Source organism: Rhinatrema bivittatum, chromosome 13, assembly GCF_901001135.1.
Source record: "Rhinatrema bivittatum chromosome 13, aRhiBiv1.1, whole genome shotgun sequence".
NCBI classification, from domain to species: domain Eukaryota; kingdom Metazoa; phylum Chordata; class Amphibia; order Gymnophiona; family Rhinatrematidae; genus Rhinatrema; species Rhinatrema bivittatum.
This window is the reverse complement of record NC_042627.1, coordinates 32,468,566-32,487,048: the sequence shown is the minus strand read 5'-3', so window position 1 is coordinate 32,487,048 and position 18,483 is coordinate 32,468,566. Positions and strand designations below refer to the sequence as shown.

The window sequence follows — 18,483 nt, the reverse complement described above, 5'->3', positions numbered from 1 at the left end:
TGCCTCGTCTACGCCCCCCCAGGCCTAATCGAACAAGATCCCTCACCCATCACAGAATATTTTACAGTCAACATCAAAACAGACCTCCCTAGCATTATACTAGGAGATTTCAACCTCCATGTAGATACCCACCCTGTCACCCCTGCCTGCGAAATTCTACTGGACACCCTCAAAGCCCAGGGCTTCAATCAAATCATCACCGAACCCACACACAAAGCGGGTCATACACTCGACCTAATCTTTGTGAATTCTAAACTAACTATTGCTACCCCCCCTGTAGTCACCCCAGTACCGTGGTCCGACCATTTCCTCATTAATACAAGCCTTACAACCAATTTCCCCACACCTACCACACAAAAACAGAGTAAAACTTTATCCTTCCGTAAACACTGCAGCACGGAAGAGCTTACCCTAGCTTTCGACAAAATATCCAATAACATTGATCTCACCAACCCAGACACTGCACTACACTCCTGGAACAACCTTACAACTACCATAGCCAACGAACTATGCCCCATCATCCACAAGGAAATACCCCTAGCACAACTTGAAAAAAGAAAACCATGGTTCTCCACTAATTTAAAAATGATTAAACAAGACCTAAGAGCCAAAGAACGCGCTTGGCGCAAACAACCATCCGCAACAAATAAAGCTACATACAACAATACCTTACACAAGTACCGCCATACGATTACCCAAACCAAACGAGATTTCCACGCAGCAAAAATCCATGACTACCAATTTAATGTGAACGCCTTATTCACATATGTCTCAGAACTCACAAGCTCCAGTACTCCTACTTTCAACAAAACAAATTCCAACAAAAGATGCGAAGAATTAGCTTTCTACTTCAAGAACAAAATCGATAACATTCTACTTCGCTTCCCTGCCAACCCGACCCCCCTCGCCCCACTCCCCAATGACAAAAGGATCACCCTTGGAACCTTTGACCTCACTACCAACATGGAAGTAGAGGCAATTCTAAAAAAGATGAAACCAGCCACCCACACCTCAGACACCATTCCCTCAAAAACCCTCCTCTATTACCTCCGCCATTACCAAACCTATTACGGACTTAATCAACTGCTCCATCACCGCAGGCAGCATCCCAGACCCACTTAAACTGGCCATAGTCAAGCCCCTCCTAAAAAAGCCCACCCTCGACCCCACAGACCCTGCCAATTACCGACCTAAAGTCCTAGAGAGGGTAATTAACAAACAACTGACTGACTTCTTAGAAGACCACAACATCCTCCACCCACTACAGTTCGGTTTCCGTAAAGCCCGGAGTACTGAAACCCTATTATTGGCCATGACAGACACCATACTTAAAGGTATGGACCATGGAAATTCGTACCTACTCGCCCTACTGGACATTTCAGCTGCCTATGACACAGTCAATCATCAAATACTAATGACCCGTTTGGCAGAAATAGGTATCGCCAGCACAGCCCTCTCATGGCTCTCCTCCTACCTCACACACAGAGAATACCTAGTAAAAATTGACAAATACGAATCCTCACACATCCCTATCACTCAAGGTGTCCCCCAAGGTTCATCGCTATCCTCCACCCTCTTTAATATTTATCTCTTACCACTATGCCACCTTCTCTCCGACCTAGGCCTGAAATTTTTCCTATACGCAGATGACGTGCAGATTCTTATCCCGTTTCAAAAATCCATAAGCGAACCTTTGCAACGCTGGGAATCTTGCCTCACCGCTATAAGCGCCTTGCTAACCAAGCTCCACCTAGCTCTAAATACATCAAAAACAGAACTACTCGTCATCTCTACTCAACCTGACCGTTTCACACTCCCCACGCGACAGAACACTCCCCATAATACAACTACAGCCCACCCTCAGCCCCAGTTTTTAAGAGACCTAGGTTGTCTTTATAGATCAACACCTAAACTTTAAACCCCACATCAAAGCCCTCCTAAAGGGAGGTTTCTATAAACTAAACATCCTGAAAAAACTCAAACCCCTACTCCACACCCACGATTTCCGCACAGTCATACAGACCACTATGCTCACGAAACTAGATTATTGCAACTCCCTTCTACTAGGCCTTCCTGCCACCACCATCAAACCCTTCAGATTCTACAAAATTCCATGGCCAGAATCATAACCAGTACTCGTAAAAGGGACCACATCACCCCCATCCTAAAGGACCTACATTGGCTGCCCATCTCCTTCCGCTCACAATACAAGACTCTCACCATCCTTCACAGCTCCCTACATAAACACAATCACACCTGGCTCGATGAAATGCCTCATTACCGTTCCTCTGACCGCCCCACAAGAACCGCCCTTACAGGCACCCTCCACACCCCATCCCTCAAATCAGCGCATTCATCTCTTACCAGAGGGAGAGCTTTCTCAGTCGCTGGTCCCACCCTCTGGAACTCCTTCCCCACCTTCCTACGCCTAGAGACTTCACTTCACAAATTCAAGAAAGGAATCAAGACATGGCTTTTCCGACAGGCCTACCCAGATACAAACCAAACTTAAATTTCCTCCCTTTCAGCTCCTCCCAGCTCGACCTTCTACCCCCTGTACCCCCCCCCTCCCCGCTCAACTCACCCTCTGCCCCTCTACTACCCTCCATGTTATCCCAGTTATCCCTGTTCCTCCATGCCGCCTCTAAATCCTTTTAACCACCCCCAAATTACGTTATATTTAAGTGAATACTATCGTTCAGATAATACAGCCAGTCTCCCAATACCTCCTTAGCTCTACATAAGTTGATTGTAACTGTACATATTGTCAACTGTATATAGTTCTCCTCTATTTTGTTTCTTACTTCTTCTATCAGTTCTGCCTTTCCCATCCCCCTATCCCCTCCCTCTCCCACCCCTCCGTATCCTCCTTCCCCACCCTCCTCCCTTGTTTTATTGCTCTATTGTTTTTATTGTTCTATTGTTTTATTGTAATTTTCCTCCTTGAGTTCATTGTAAACCGGCATGATGTGCTTCACGAATGTCGGTAAATAAAAGTTAATAAATAAAGACTCTCACAACAGCCCAATTTGGATTCCGCAAATCCCTCAGCACGGAATCCCTCTTGATCTCATTGACGGACAGCGTCCTCTCCGGCTTGGAGAAAAAGACCCCCTACCTCCTGGCACTTCGATATATCTGCAGCTTTCGACACTATAAAGCATTCTATCCTCATCAACCGGCTCTCAGACATAGGCATCTCAGGATCAGCCCTTGAATGGTTCAGATCATACCTTAACAATAGGACATACAAGGTCAGAATAAGCAACAAGGAATCACACCCGGTCAAGTCCACTCTTGGAGTCCCCACAAGGATCCTCCCTCTCCCCAACCCTGTTTAACATTTATCTTCTCCCACTATGTCATCTGCTCTCAAGTCTAAAGATCACACACTTCATATACGCCGACGACGTCCAGATCCTGTTGCCTATCACTGAATCTATCTCCAACACCATCAATTTCTGAAACAATTGTCTACAGTCCATAAATTCCCTCCTCACTAGCCTTAACTTAGTTCTCAATACTGCAAAAACGGAACTTATGCTGATCACCCTGGATGACAACTGTCAGGCTGCCATCAATCTAATCACACCGCTAATGATCTCCCCCACTCATGTAAGAGACTTGGCGTTACTATCGACAACAGGCTGAATCTCAAAAAATTTGTCACAAACACTTCGAAAGAATGTTTTCACATGCTACACATTTTGAAAAAGCTAAAACCTCTCCTCCACTTTCAGGACTTTAGAACAGTCCTCCAAACTATTCTATTTTCAAAAATTGACTATTGCAACTCTCTGCTAATTGGCCTCCCAGCTATCACCACCAAATCATTACAAATGCTGCAGAACTCGGCTGCCAGGATACTAACCAACTCTAGTAGAGGAGAACACATCACACCTATTCTAAAGAACCTACACTGGCTCCCTATTAAATTTAGAATCATATTCAAAGTTCTAACCATAACCCACAAGGCCATTCATTCCCAAACTTCACTAAATCTAAGTGACCCACTTCGTCCCCACGCATCGAGACCAATAAGAACCAGCTACTTAGGCACCTTATATGCACCTCCAGCCAAGTCATCGCTCAAGAAACGTGCATTCTCGACCGCCAGCCCCTCTCACTGGAATGCCCTCCCCACAGACCTTCGGCTAGAAACTTGTAGTCGGACGTTCAAAAGAAGCTCAAAACTTGGCTTTTCATAAAAGCCTTCACTTAAAGGTCTCTCCCTCAGGGTCAGATTCACGCATTTCATAACCCAATATGCGAGATGTCCGACGCCGTAACCATTTAATCTTATAATCTCATTATTTCCCCGCTAGCTGTATGTTATAATGCATTCAAGCTTTTCAAGTCTGCTGTAAATCCAAGTTTGTTGATTGTTTATACTTATATTTATAATAATTTAATTGTTATTTTAAGTCGTTCGCTGCTTTATCTATAAGTTTATACGAAGTTAGCCCTTTTATCTGTAGCCTCTAGTTTGATGTAATTTCCAACTTTGGTTCTATGTAAACCGACGTGATATGTACTAGTACAGGAACATCGGTATATAAAGCCTTAAATAAATAAATATCATGCGCTCAAGCCAGCACACAGGTTAGCTCGCAGTTGGACACACATTTTGGACACGTGTCCATAACCTCTGATGCAATAAGGGGGATCAGGGCATCCAAACCAGCGTGTGGCTAATAGTGCTCATCATATGTAAATGCCATGTTGAAGCTATTAGCTAGTACTCCTGATGGAAAAAAAAAAAAAAAAAACCTGCACCCGATGCGCACATTTTAACCCTCGAAAATTAACAGTGACCCAGGAATTGGCGCTACATCTTGAGGAACCCCAGAAGTTGACAAGAAAAGCAGAAAATACTGCTTTTCTGTGGTTCCTCAGACTTAACATTGTGGCAATATTAAGTCGGAGGAACCACAGAAAGCAACATGAGAAAAAAAAAAAAAGTCTTGACAGCAGCCAGGTTCGGAAAACAGATGCTCAATTTAAGAGTATCCTTTTTCCTAACCCGTGAAAACGGCCGCTCGTAAAATTCAGCATCTATTTTCCTAACCCACACACAGCCACTTCTCCTGGGCACCTGATGCAGAGGCACTAGAGATGCACAATTTCCCCATGCGCCTCCTTTTTAATGCAGCGTCTCGTTAGCAATACTGCATCACATGCCCAAGAGAGGGGGATGGGCGCATATTAGGAAAGAAGGCGCTCAATCATGAGAGCCCATTTTTTGTGCACCCATATTGTATCGGCCTGTAAGTACTTTTTTTTTTTTTTAATTTGATCACCATTCTCTGACTCCATCTGTATCCCAAGTGGAAAGACATCTCACCTGAGAATACCACTAGCCAGTGATGAGAGTGAATTTGATGATTGCATACACAGCTTGCACCGGGTGGGGGGGGGGGGGGTTTGAACCTCTCCCCCCCCCAACCAGATGAACCCTAGTGTCTCAAAAGGGTTTTATGAGATGTATGTGAGGAGAAGTCTGGGACATAGAAGAGCTGACTGGGGAATTTTATGACCCCGCCCTAAACTCAATGCACCCCATAAAGGAGCTTTCTTTGTATGTTTGACTTGGCAGCTGCTATGCAAATGTGCTGAAGGCAAACAGCTTGCACTAAGTGCGCATTATTTCAAACAGTGTATATTAATTGTGAGAAGAGCACACTGGAGCATAGCAGCTGCCTCAACCAAAATTGTTATCCTTTGTGTTTCAAGAAATTAGATTCCTCAGCTTTCCTTATCCCTCTCCCTCACTTCTGGTCAAGCTGAGGTCTTAAAGCGCAGGAGTGATGCTCAAACACTCTTGCCCTGCCAGTGGCTAACTTCAAGCTACCCCTCGTGCAGGGAGAAGGCAGCACATCACTTTGAATACTGGCATCAGTGGGACACAAGCAATGGGGCAGAAATGACTGCGCATTGCTCCTGCAGACCTTGCCTTGCCCTGGGACAAGAGAGGAGGCCCAATAGAGGGGATGAGATTATACCCAGTCAGTAGTGACAGACTGTTCCACTAGTTACAGCTATAAAATGTAACTAGTTACTTTTAAACAATAACATTTACTACTTTGCCCACTGCTGCAAGTGTTGTAATAGATTTATTCAGGGGCTGGACTGAACTGTACACTGAATTGGGACAAAAACAAGGGCAGGCAAGGTGAGTTGCAGTTCCTGAAAATCAGATGCCAAATTCAGAAGCTGAATAGTTCAGTCAGTCAACAATAAAAAGATTTGTACACTTTGCAAAGCTCATAAAATCCTTTAAAGATTTTTAAATTCTAGCATGTTTCAATAAAGTTGCTATCTGAATCTCTCTCTCACACACACAAAGCAAAGGGACTTACTGTTTAATGCATTCTGGTATGCTGACGTACTCCATAGGAACGAGTGCAGCTAAATCTACCAGGCTGAAGACATATTTAATTTTCTGGCTGAATTTTGAGCTGGAAAAAGAAAGTGAAATACTTTGTGCACCAACTACAGTATCTGCTGCATGTCCAGTAACACTGGAGAAAATAACTAAACAAAAGTTTTTTTACCCCATTACCTAATAAAAGGTCTTGTGATAGCCAGAAGAGTTCTGATAAACCAAGAGGGATGAACTATGACTAATAATTTCAGATTCTTCCGTAACCTTAAGAGAAATGTAAGAATTAAAATGTGAGAGTGTTAGCAAAAGATATCTTGAAAGAATGAGCTGCAATGAAACAGGCGTGGTGGCCTGCAACCAGGGAAGTTCTGCAGACAGCGAACACTTTAGTTCAGTTATTTATGTCATAAATAAATTTAACAGAAGCCCACCCTAAACAACCATGTTGGTTTTGGCTCTAAAAACTATCAAAGGATCCTGCAAACTTAAAGTAAAACCTACTACAGTCCTCCCTGCACCCTGGTATTTATCTTTCTGGGATATTAGTTTAAAAATAAACTGGGACTCCCTGGTGAAGGGGCATTAGTTGCAGGAGTTCTGAATCTGAACAGGAAGGTTGGGTGCTTGATCGCGATCGTGTAACAAACGCCACCAGTGACTTCACAGAAGCGGTTATTTTCTCACGCCCCTGGGCTTTCCTTAACACTTCAGAACCCATTGGCTCAAAGTTCCAACCATTTCTATTGCATTCTGCCAGCAAAACCTTCTGCACTCCAGATGCCACAGAGTTAATCTTAGTTGCAGTTGGATTCATCCCTTTTTCTTTGTTTGGCTCACAAATTTAACTGAGCAGCAAAAAATATCATACCAGCTGTAAAGGAAAAAGTTTGAGGTAAGATGTGAAAGCAGACTAAAGATACCAACACAAACTCCTAAGTTAAAATGACCTACTGGGAACAAACTGCATAAAATGAGATTTCCTCTCCACCTGCCTAAGAGAACCACCTTGCCCTCCAGCCTCTCACACCCCGAAGCACCTCTCATCGCCAATAGCAAGGATGTAGTAAGATGGAAAGTGATTTTCCTTTCCCCTCTCCTGCTTTGAAAAGGACACCAAGAGGGGAGACTGAGACAAGAGACACATGGCACAAGGGAGGCATCCTCACTCCTAAGGACACACACAGCATGTGGGAGAGGAGGCCCATTTCTAATCTCCATTACATGGGAGGGGTGCAGACAGCACACTGCAGTCATCCTGTTTTACAGTAGTGGAAAGGAGCATCACTCTTACAGGATTATTATTATTATTTTTTTTTACCTTCTATCGATTTGCTGATAGCACTTTCTGAGCCACCCCAAGCTTGGCATTTTCCTCCGTGTTGTGGCACCATTTAAATAAACTATCATGTAGTTCTCTGCTACCAGCATCTCCAAAGTGCCAATAACATACCTGACAAAACAAATCCAGGGTGAAGAATTTAGCACAAGCAGCAGTGTACAAACAGTTTAATTCTAGGACATGGTGTGGAAGCCCTGAGGTCATCAGTTCATACCCTGGGTTGGAGAGGGCAGCTTAGTACTTCAAGACTGTATGTATTACAATCTAAGCAATACACACAAAATAGAAATATTCTCCAAAAATGGAGAAATTACTTACCTGATAATTTTGTTTTCCTTAGTGTAAACAGATGGGACTCAGGGCCAATGGGTATAGTGTATTCCTGCTAGCAGTTGGAGACGGATCAGATTTCAGCCCCTGTTACATATACCCCTGCAGGAAGTGCAGCTCTTTAGTTTTCCTCGAAAAGCATTGTGGATAAATGTGTGACTGACTGATTGATTAACTTAATAATTTGGTTAACTTGAATAACTTCATAACTTGGTTAAACATTTAAACTTGATTAACATGAACTGGTTGATTGACTATAGCTGGAGACCGCCAGTGTACTCAACCGGAAAGCGTCGACACCCGGCAGGGTAGATGCCCTAGGTAAATGAAAACATGGCTTACCCTTGAATTATCTGAAAGACCATGCATAACGGCAGCCAAGGGTGAGATGCTGAGTCCATCTGTCTACACTAAGGAAAACAAAATTATCAGGTAAGTAATTTCTCCATTTCCTAGCGTGTAGCAGATGGACTCAGGACCAATGGGATGTATAAAAGCTATTCCCGAACCGGGTGGGAGGCTGCACGTGGTCCACTTAGTATTGCCTTTGCAAATGCCGTGTCCTCCCGAGCCTGAACGTCCAGATGGTAGCGTCTGGAGACAGTATGGATGGAGGACCATGTTGCCACCCTGCAGATCTCGGCAGGTGACAGCATTCTAGTTTCTGCCCAGGATACTGCCTGGGCTCTGGTAGAATGGGCCTTGACCTGTAGAGGTGGTGGCTTGCCAGCTTCTACGTAGGCTGCCTTGCTGACTTCCTTGATCCAGCGGGCGATGGTTGCCCGCGAGGCCGCTTCCTCTTGTCTCTTTCCGCTGTGAAGGATGAAAAGGTGGTCTGTTCTTCGTACGGGTTCAGACATTTCCAGGTACCTGGATAGGAGTCTGCCGATGTTGAGGTGATGTAGACTATGGGCTTCTTCCGAATTCTTCAAGCCATCCATCGTTGGTAGCGAGATGGTCTGGTTGAGGTGGAAGTGTGAGACCACTTTGGGGAGGAAGGAGGGAACCGTGCGTAGTTGGATGGACTCCGGGGTGAGCCTGAGGAACAGCTCACGGCAGGACAATGCTTGTAATTCAGAGATGCAGTGGGCTGAACACACTGCCAGCAAGAACACCGTCTTTAGGGTTAACAGGCGGAGGGACAGGCCTCGGAGGGGTCTGAAGGTGATTCCCGCTAAGAAGTCCAAAACAAGATTGAGATTCCACAGAGGTACCGGCCACTTTAGTGGTGGGCGAATGTGTTTGACTCCTTTCAGGAAGCATGACACATCCGGGTGAGAAGCTATGCTGTCGCCCTCACTCTTGGAGCCGTAGCATGACAATGCGGCCACTTGTACCTTGATGGAGTTGAGGGACAGACCCTTCTGTAGTCCATTCTGTAATAATTCCAGGATCACGGGAACTTTAAATGAGCGTGGCTTGATGTTGTGGTCTTCGCACCAGGCTTCAAATACTCTCCAGATCCTTATGTACGTTAACGATGTGGTGAACTTGCGTGCTCGGAGGAGGGTGTCGATTACCACCCCCGGGTATCCGCTCTCTCTCAGGCGGACCCTCTCAATGGCCAGACAGTAAGAGAGAATTGAGCTGGGTCCTCGTGGAGGATCGGACCTTGTTGTAGCAGGTCCCTGGGTGGGGGCAGGGGTAGAGGGTTCCCTGCCAGCAGTCTTCTCGGCCAATCCGGAGCCACCAGAAGAACTAGTCCCTTGTGTAGTTGTATCTTGTGAATGATTGCGCCCAATAGGGGCCATGGCGGGAAGGCATAAAGTAGAGTCCCCGGTGGCCAGGTCTATAACAGGGCATCGATCCCTTGGGCCTGCGGTTCCCGCCTGCGGCTGAAGTATCTGGATACTTGGGCATTGGATCTACTTGCCAGAAGGTCCATGTCCAGTGTCCCCCACCGATTCACTATCAATTGGAAGGCTGCAGACGACAGACTCCATTCTCCTGGGTCTAGACTTTCCCTGCTGAGGAAGTCTGCCGTGATGTAGCCTTTCCCAGCGATGTGGACAGCGGAGATCTCCTGGAGGTTTGCTTCCGCCCACGCCATCAGGGGGTCTATTTCTAGGGCTCCTGGTTCCCCCCTGCCGGTTGATATAGGCCACTGTCGTGGCATTGTCCGACATTACTCTGACCGCTTTGTTTCGGAGTCTGTGAGCAAACCGCAGACAGGCTAGTCTGACTGCCCGCGCTTCTAGGCGGTTGATGTTCCATCCCGCCTCTTCTGCGTTCCACTGCCCTTGGGCGGTTAACTCCTCGCAGTGTGCTCCCCATCCTTGATCCCTGGCTCATGTGGCTGGCCTGCAGCCACCACCGTAGTTTGGGTCCGAACTTTGCACGGGAGTGATAGATGTACGGTGTACTTCTGGGACCATGGGCTCCACGTGATAGGAGTGAGTGCTGTAGGGGCCTCATGTGGGCTTGCGCCCATGGCACAATTTCCAGGGTGGATGCCATCAGCCCGAGGACTTGCAGGTAATCCCATGCTGTGGGACGAGGATCGTTCAGCAAGGTTTGCAGCCAGTTCCACAATTTTGATCTCCTTGTGGGGGTCAGGCTGACTTTGTCCTCTTTGGTGTCGAATCGGACTCCTAGGTATTCCAGCGACTTTGAGGGCTGGAGAGAGCTTTTGTTTGTGTTGACCACCCATCCTAGGCTCTCCAGTAGAGTTATGACTCTGCTGGTTGCTTGGCAGCTTTCCTCCGGTGACTTTGCCCTGATCAGCCAATCGTCCAGGTAAGGGTGAATGAGGATTCCTTCCTTCCTCAGTGTTGCCACCACCACTACTATTACCTTGGTGAACGTCCGGGGTGCTGTGGCTAACCCGAAGGGTAGTGCCCAGAACGGGTAGTGACAGTTCAGGACTTTGAACCATAGGCAACGCTGGTGATCCTGATGAATTGGGATGTGTAGGTAGGCCTCCGAAAGATCCAGGGATGTGAGAAACTCTCCCAGTTGTATCGCCCTTATTACAGATCGTAGGGTTTCCATGCAGAAGCAGGGAATCCTAAGGTGGCGGCTGACTGATTTGAGGTCCAGGATGGGCTTGAATGTTCCCTCTTTCTTGGGGACGATAAAATTAATGGAATAATGCCCAGTATTTAAATTAAAATTAATGGAATAACCCCAGTGCGGAGGCGCTGGGGTTATGGCCTCGAGGGCCAGTAGTCTGTAACAATTTCTTTTTCAACATTCTCAATCCTAGTTTCCATTTTCCCTATATATGTATAAACTGGAGCTGATTATAAATATTCATATTCAATGCCTGTATAGCGTCCCAAATTGATTCAAGAGAAATGTTAGTTGGTTTCGATAATTCCGATTTCACTAGCTGAGGAAGTACATATTTCTCCCCGATGTCCTTCTCCGATGAAATATCGTTTCTACCTCCAGCAATAGATGGTAAAATAGGGAGACTACCATAAGCCTGTGGTGTTTCAGCTCCCTGAACACCCGGAGTTCGGAATTCTCCTATTTCCAAGTGATCTATCATTGGGGTCTCAGGCCTAGTCTCGGCAAGATTGCTTGGTGGGCTCCGCACTACCGGGGAGAGGGTAGTATACAACTCAGGGGAGGGGTCGGGTAAATCTTTCTCCTTTCCCACTCTCAGCGAGACTTCCCCCGGTTTCTCAGTATCCCGGTGTATGTGAGCGTCCATTGGGCCAATAATATTTTGAGATCCCGGCAGGGCCTCTTTGGCCCTCCGTTTTCTAACGGAATGAGGCATATAAATTTTAAGCCACCAGGCTCTACTCACTCTATACCGAAGCTTCTAAAGTCTTGGATCTGTTGCACGGGTTTAACCCGGGCAGGTAGAAATACACGAAAGAGATTCTAAGTCCCCAATTTCTTCAAGACGATTCAAAATTCCATGCAATTGGTTTCAAAGCCGCACACGCCCCTTCGGCGCGCGTGGCTTAGGCAGCGCGCCGGCTTTGCTGCATGCCGCTAGTAGGCGGGGTTATATAATCCTCAATCGGTCCTTTTGAGATGACGTCAGAAAGGGTTCAGCTGTGCTCGGTATTAGCCGTTGGGGCCTGAAAGACCCCCGGAGACACCGCTGGAGTTAGCCACAGCACAGGTAAATTCTCTCTCTGTTCCTACCGTCAGCTAGGACTCACTTGTCCGAAGTTATCTCGACCCATCTGCAGTAGAATAGGGCTAGTCTGCCTCCTATGGCTTCTTCCCTTGGATGGGTTGGCTGAAACTCATTGTGGGGTGCGGCTGGGGCCTGTACCCGAGCTGGTTCCCCTCTTGCTGTGCTTGGTCCGGAAGGACTGGTTCCTGCCCATAGGGCAGGGGGCTTGATAGTTGGTCCTGTAAGGATTGAAGCGCTGTGAACTTCTGCCCCTGGAGGACCTGGGGAAGGGTCGCTGGTTTTTCTTCGTCTTATCCTCCAGTAGGCGCGGCAATGGGGACTCACCCCATTTGTCGGCCAGTTTCTCTAGTTTGCTGCCGAACAGGAGGGATCCTTTGAAGGGCATCCTCGTGAGGTGCGTTTTGGAAGATGCGTCAGCCAACCAGCTTCGGAGCCAGAGTTGCCTCCTGGCCGCCACCGCAGAGGACACTCCTCTGGCCACGGTGTGCACTAGGTCGGAGGCAGCGTCCGTGAGGAATGATACTGCTGGCTCCATGTCTTCTCCAGGGGTGTTGGTCCTGGTTGGTGATAAGCAGGCAAGTGTCACCACGGTGCAGCAGGCCGCAATTTGTAGAAACATAGCGGCTACGTCAAATGACTGTTTGAGGATGGACTCCAGCCGCCGGTCATGTGCATCCTTGAGTGCAGCTCCTCCCTCCACTGGGATGGTAGTGCGCTTGAAGACCGCGCAGACCATGGCATCAACTCTTGGGCATGCAAGAAGATCTTTGGTTGCTGGGTCCAGGGTTGCCAAAGCTTGTCCCCCCTTGAAGGTGGACTCCAGAGCATTCCATTCCAGGTCAATCAGCTGCTGTGCTGCTTGTAACAGAGGGAAATGGCGAGAAGTCTGTTGCAGACCCTCCAGCAAGGGGTTCGGTTTAGGTTCCCCCGAAGTACCTGGGTCCGGGATAGCGAGCTCCGTCAGGCATTGGTTGACCAGGTCCGGGAGCTCGTCCTTTGTGAAGAAGCGTCTCATGTTTCGGTGAGGCTCTGTCCCCGGGGGGGAGATCCCCCTCTTCTAAGGGTTCGGTTTCCTTCTCAGAGATGTCCGAGGCCCCATATGTGGGGCTTCTGGGTAGGGAAAGCCTGTGCCTAGGTCTTGAAGGGCCTGGGGCATGAGGGTCCTCCTGTGGAGCCTGTGGCTGGTCAGCCTGAGGTTCAGTTTGCATTTGAACAAAGGCATGAATCCCCTTGAAGAACTCCACCCATGAGATCGACGCTGTGTCAAAGCTGAGGGGCGCTGGTTCCTTGGGGGTCCCCGTCTGTGGGGAGGTCCTCCTGGCTAGGTCCGGGGTACCTCCTGAGGAGCTAGAACTCGGCCCTGGATGGGACTGGCCCTGGACTGGGTCTCCCAGGGCCTCTTCGCACTGCGTGCACAGGGCAGCGGCCTCCTCGCTTTGTGCGGCTCTGATGTGGCATGCTGGGCAGAGGCCTTGAGCCTTTATCCCTGTTTCTGGAGGTGCCATGGCTGTCGGCGCATAAACTCTTATGCGCTCCGGTGCGCTTAAGATGAGCGTGTAGTTGTGCGCGCAGCTGTGCGTTCAGTCATAGATAGGCACCCGGCTCTGTGCGCGCAAGGTTTTATATGCGTGTAAGTTTATACGCACAAGTGCTTTTTGCGCCTAGCTCGAACTGTGCGCTCTCGAACGGCGCAGCGAATAGGGCCAAGATGGCGACCCCCTCGGAGGGTCTCTACGTGGGTAGACCCTCGGAAATAGCCAGGGCCTGGCCCTGCTAGGGCGGATCAACTCTGTGGCACTGGTCCCGGCCCTTGACCTGTGCGCCTCCTCGATCCTCGGAGACCAGATTCAAGCAGAAGATTTCTACTTTACCTTGTCTTCGGCGCTTCCGGTTGCGTCCCGGGCGGTCTCCAGCTGCGGGGGGAGAGGGCAAATACCTTCACCGCTGCGCTCGAGGGTGCACCCGCTGCCTCTCAGCCACGCCCGAGGATCGGAGGCTAGGTCCTCACTGCGATTCGGCCGCCGGACTGAGGCTTACCTCCGAAGGACCACGGAAATCACCTCGGGAATCTCAACTGGGGGAGGGACCCGAGGGTATCACAGCAGGAGAGCGGGGCTCGTCTTCAGGTAGGTTTCTTCTTTGAATTTGGTTCTAACGCTGTGAGAGCGTGCAGATAGTCCATAACTGCTATGAAGACGGAAAATACTGAAGAGCTGCACTTCCTGCAGGGGTATATGTACTAGGGGCTGACGTCAGATTGAAATCTGATCCGTCTCCAACTGCTAACAGGAGTACACTATACCCATTGGTCCTGAGTCCATCTGCTACACGCTAGGAAATCATATTTAAAATATGATGTAATGCTCAATCCAAAAGGACATTACTATCTCTTGCTTTACATGTAGTCTGCTAAAAACAGAGCTAAGAACAATGCAACTCTTGTGTCAATGAAAATTCCCAGTGACAAGTATAGTCTGATGTTTCAAGAATGCCAACACAAATTTCCAGTCCAGCTACTGGATATATTTCTCTGTATTGTTCATTAAAGAATCTTTCATGAATTCTGCACATAGCCTGAAAGTCAGCTGTGCTGAAATGGTTTTCATGTGCGAAGTATATAACATTTAGTCCTTGTGAGGTAAAATGATAAATTACTATTTACCTGATAATTCCTTTTCTTTAGTACAGTCAGATGAATCCAGAACAAGTGGAATATGTACCTCTACCAGCAGATGGAGGCAGAGTAAACTGACATCACAGTACATATACCCCTGCAGTGACATAAGCCTACCAGTATTCTCTTCAAAAGCAACTGTGGTCAGACTAGTAAAACTTGATTAAACAGATAATACATTCTTGGCTGAGTTTTGAAATGGTTAACACTAGTCTAGAGACTGGACTAACACTTACCAGTAATCCTTATAACATGAAGCCATGGAGGAGGAACATAATACAACCATTCGGTAGCCAAGGGAGGGAAGCTGGATTCATCTGATTGCCCTAAAGAAAAAGAAATTATCAGGTAAGTAGTAATTTCTCATTTCTTAGCATCCAGTCAGATGAATCCAGATCAAGTGGGATGTACCCAAGCTACTCCCGAATAGGGCATGAGGCTGCCCGTGGTACAGTCAAAATTGCATGTGCAAAGGCTGCGTCCTCCCAGGCTTGCATATCCAGATAATACTTCCTGGAAAAAGTGTGTAACAAGGACCATGTCGCAGCTCAGAAAATGTCGATGGGAGACAATTTCATTTCCGCCCATGACACTGCTTGAGCTGTAATTGAATGAGCTATGACCTAAGTAGGTAACTGCTTCCCAGCATCAACGTATGCAGCCATGACTACTTCTGTAATCCAGCGAGCTATGATAGTCCGCAAGGCCAGCTCTTCCTGCCTAGTACTGCTGTGAAAGACAAACAGGAGATCAGTCTTCCGTAAAAGCTTAGTAACCTCCAGATACCGGACAATATATGTCTCTTGACATCAAAGGGTCGCAATAGACATCTACACCTTTTTCTTTGTCCAGAGAGGGCTGGGAGATGAACTGATTCAAGTGAAAGTCAGTGACCACCTTTGGTAGAAAAGAAAGAACAGTACGCAGCTGTACCACCCCTGGAGACACTCGGAGGGATGGTACACTGTTTTTAAGGTGAATAACCGCAAGCTCAGGTTATGCAGTCTAAACATAGGGTGTGCTAAGAAATCTAACACCAAATTAAGTCTCCATGAGGGCACCGAAAACCGCTAAGGAAGACGAAGATATTTCACTCCTTTCAGGAAATGGGCCACATCAGGATGAGCCGACAGGTATCCACCATTCACCTGACCTCTGAAACAGGAAAGAGCTACTACTTGTACCTTTAAGGAATTAAGGTTAAGCCTTTATTCAAGCCATTCTTCAAAAATTCCAAAATGAACGGGATCTTGACCGAAGGAAGAGTACCTCGATCCTCACACCAGGCCTCAAACACTTGTCAAACCCACATATAGGTCAAGGAAGTAGAGAACTTTCTAGCTCTTAGCAAGATGGAAATCACTGCTGCAGAGTATCCACGTTTCAGCAAAAGAGTTGGATCTTTATGAAGAATAGGACCCTGCCTACAACAGATCCCTGTGCGCTGGAAGCCAAAGAGGCGATTCCACAAGGAGCTGCGGCAGACCCACATACCATGGTCTCCTGGGTCTATCTGGAGCAACCAAGCGCACCATTCCTCTATGGCGCTCAATCTTTTGGACTAATCTGCCCAACATGGGCCATATAGGAAAGGCATACAGCAACTTGTCTTCCGCGTACTCCTGCACCAAGGCATCTATCCCCAATGACTTTGGATCTCTCTTGTAACTGAAGAATCGTGGAACTTTTAAATTATGAAAAGCAGCCAGCAGGTCTAGAATCAGAATCAGCTGAAACATCTCGTTTGATAGCACCCCTTCTCCTGGGTCCAGACTTTCCCTTCTGAGAAAATCTGCTTACATTGTCTATTCCTGCTATATGCAAGGCGGAGATCATCTGGAGATTTAGTTCGGCTTATTCCATAAGTTGATCTATCTCCTGACACTTGTTGGCTCTTGGTTCCTCCCTGCAGATTTATGAAAGCCACAGTTGTTACATTTTCCGACATTATCCTACCACTTGACCCTGCAGTCTGTCACTGAACTGCAAACATGCCAGCCAGACTGTCCTGGCTTCTAAACGATTGATGTTCCAGAAAGTCTCTTCTGCATCCCAGCGCCCTTGCGCCATCAGCTCCTGACAGTGAGCTCCCCAACCATGGAGTTAATAATTAATTGTTTTTGATTGTTAGATGTTATTCTGTTCATCAGCTGTTTTAAAACATTTATTCATATAAATTTTATAATTATTTCTATGTGGGGATCTATAGCAGCTTAGCTTTTTCTGTTTTCCTAATTGGAGGTGTATTGGTGTTTAGGATCTGGTTTAATATTTAATACCTTTTTATAGGTAAGGTTGTTCCATTTGAGTGCATGCCATAACGCAGGTGTAACTTTATGCGCATTATTGCACATCTTGGTACTATGTTAGGTGCTATATTTCTGTTTCTATTTCTCCTATTTTGTACTGCATGCAGAGTGGCTTTTTTGGGTTTCCATTCCAGTTTCTATCTCCATATTTGTAATTTGTGGTATTTCTGTACTTGAAGGTCAATTTTGTGTGTTTGACAGAGGTGAGGTATTTAGCATGTAGGCTAGTAAAATACCTCACCTTATTTGTTGTGTTTTCTCTATAGGCATGCATTAGTGGTGAACTGCTGTCTCTTTATAAGTACAGCTATTGCACCTGGTAGTACAGGGAGTTTGCTGTTGCTGTTATTTAGATAACAGAATATATTTTTGTACGGTGAGTTGTATGGTGAATGTTCTAGTTCTGCTTTATATCCATTGCTGAGGGTCGGGGGTGGGGTACTGTGGATGCAAAGTGTACATTTACATTTACTTTATGACTATCATGTGTTCAGTCTGTCACACGTGAGAACTATCAGGTGTGTCCTGACAGAAAAAAGGTTCAGAACCACTATTCTAGACATTGTCATGCTCCTCCCCCCAATGCCTTCACCGACTCCCTGTAAGTCAGGGGTCAAAAGGGCAGCAGTAAGGGCTACCCTGGAAAAGCTCCAGCAATTGGAAGCAGTTATCCCAGTACTGCCCAAACCTCAAGATCAAAGGCGGTATTCCACTTATTTTGTAGTGCCAAAGGAGGACAGATCATTTCAACCAATATTGGATCTTGAGGGAATTCACCAGGTACTGCACTTCCTTAAGAAGTCTGTCATTGTGGCAGACAAGAGTTTCTCTCATCCCTTGACCTATCATAGGCATATGTTTATATTTCCATCAAAGAGAATCACCAGAAGTTCCTTCATTTTTGTGTTCTGGGCAGGCACTTTCAGTTCAGAGCCCTACCCTTTAGTCTCACCATAGCACCAAAGACTGTCCAAGGTGATGGTGGTCACGTTGGCCTTCTAACACACAGCTCGATACAGTAAAGTGGGGCCGCGGTTACCCTGCTCCTAACCCGCTTTCTACTCACTTTCCGGCCGCGTTAGCCCTTCCTACGATACACTATCCCCTTTAACCCATTCTTACCGCCTCTTTAAATCACCAGGTAACCCCTTCCGCACGCGGCATGTATATGAGATGTAAACGATCGAATTAGCTATTCCCTCCCATACAGAACGCGCACCCCGACTATCGCTATTTTACCCTGCCATTTTGCCCCGCGTTTAACCTGCTAACTTACCGCCTACCCTTACCCCTGCGTTAGAGGCAGGGGTAATGGTAGACTGCAAACTTTCCCCCAAAAGGAAACCT

At 47.0% G+C, this 18,483-nt stretch overlaps 1 protein-coding gene across 8 annotated transcripts in view; it reads right to left on the bottom strand.

The window, feature by feature from the left end:
* Positions 1-18,483, bottom strand: part of BNIP2 (BCL2 interacting protein 2) — a 107,158-nt gene that overhangs the window by 21,342 nt on the left and 67,333 nt on the right. For 5 of the 8 annotated variants that reach the window (XM_029574395.1, XM_029574396.1, XM_029574397.1 and 2 more), the window contains 3 exons: positions 7,704-7,835; positions 6,563-6,649; positions 6,360-6,458 (listed from right to left, as the gene is read on the bottom strand). In XM_029574395.1, the coding sequence (XP_029430255.1) occupies positions 6,360-6,458; positions 6,563-6,649; positions 7,704-7,835 (318 nt within the window). The remainder of the gene's footprint in view (positions 1-6,359; positions 6,459-6,562; positions 6,650-7,703; positions 7,836-18,483) is intronic. The other 3 variants (XM_029574398.1, XM_029574399.1, XM_029574400.1) reach the window with 1 other exon arrangement.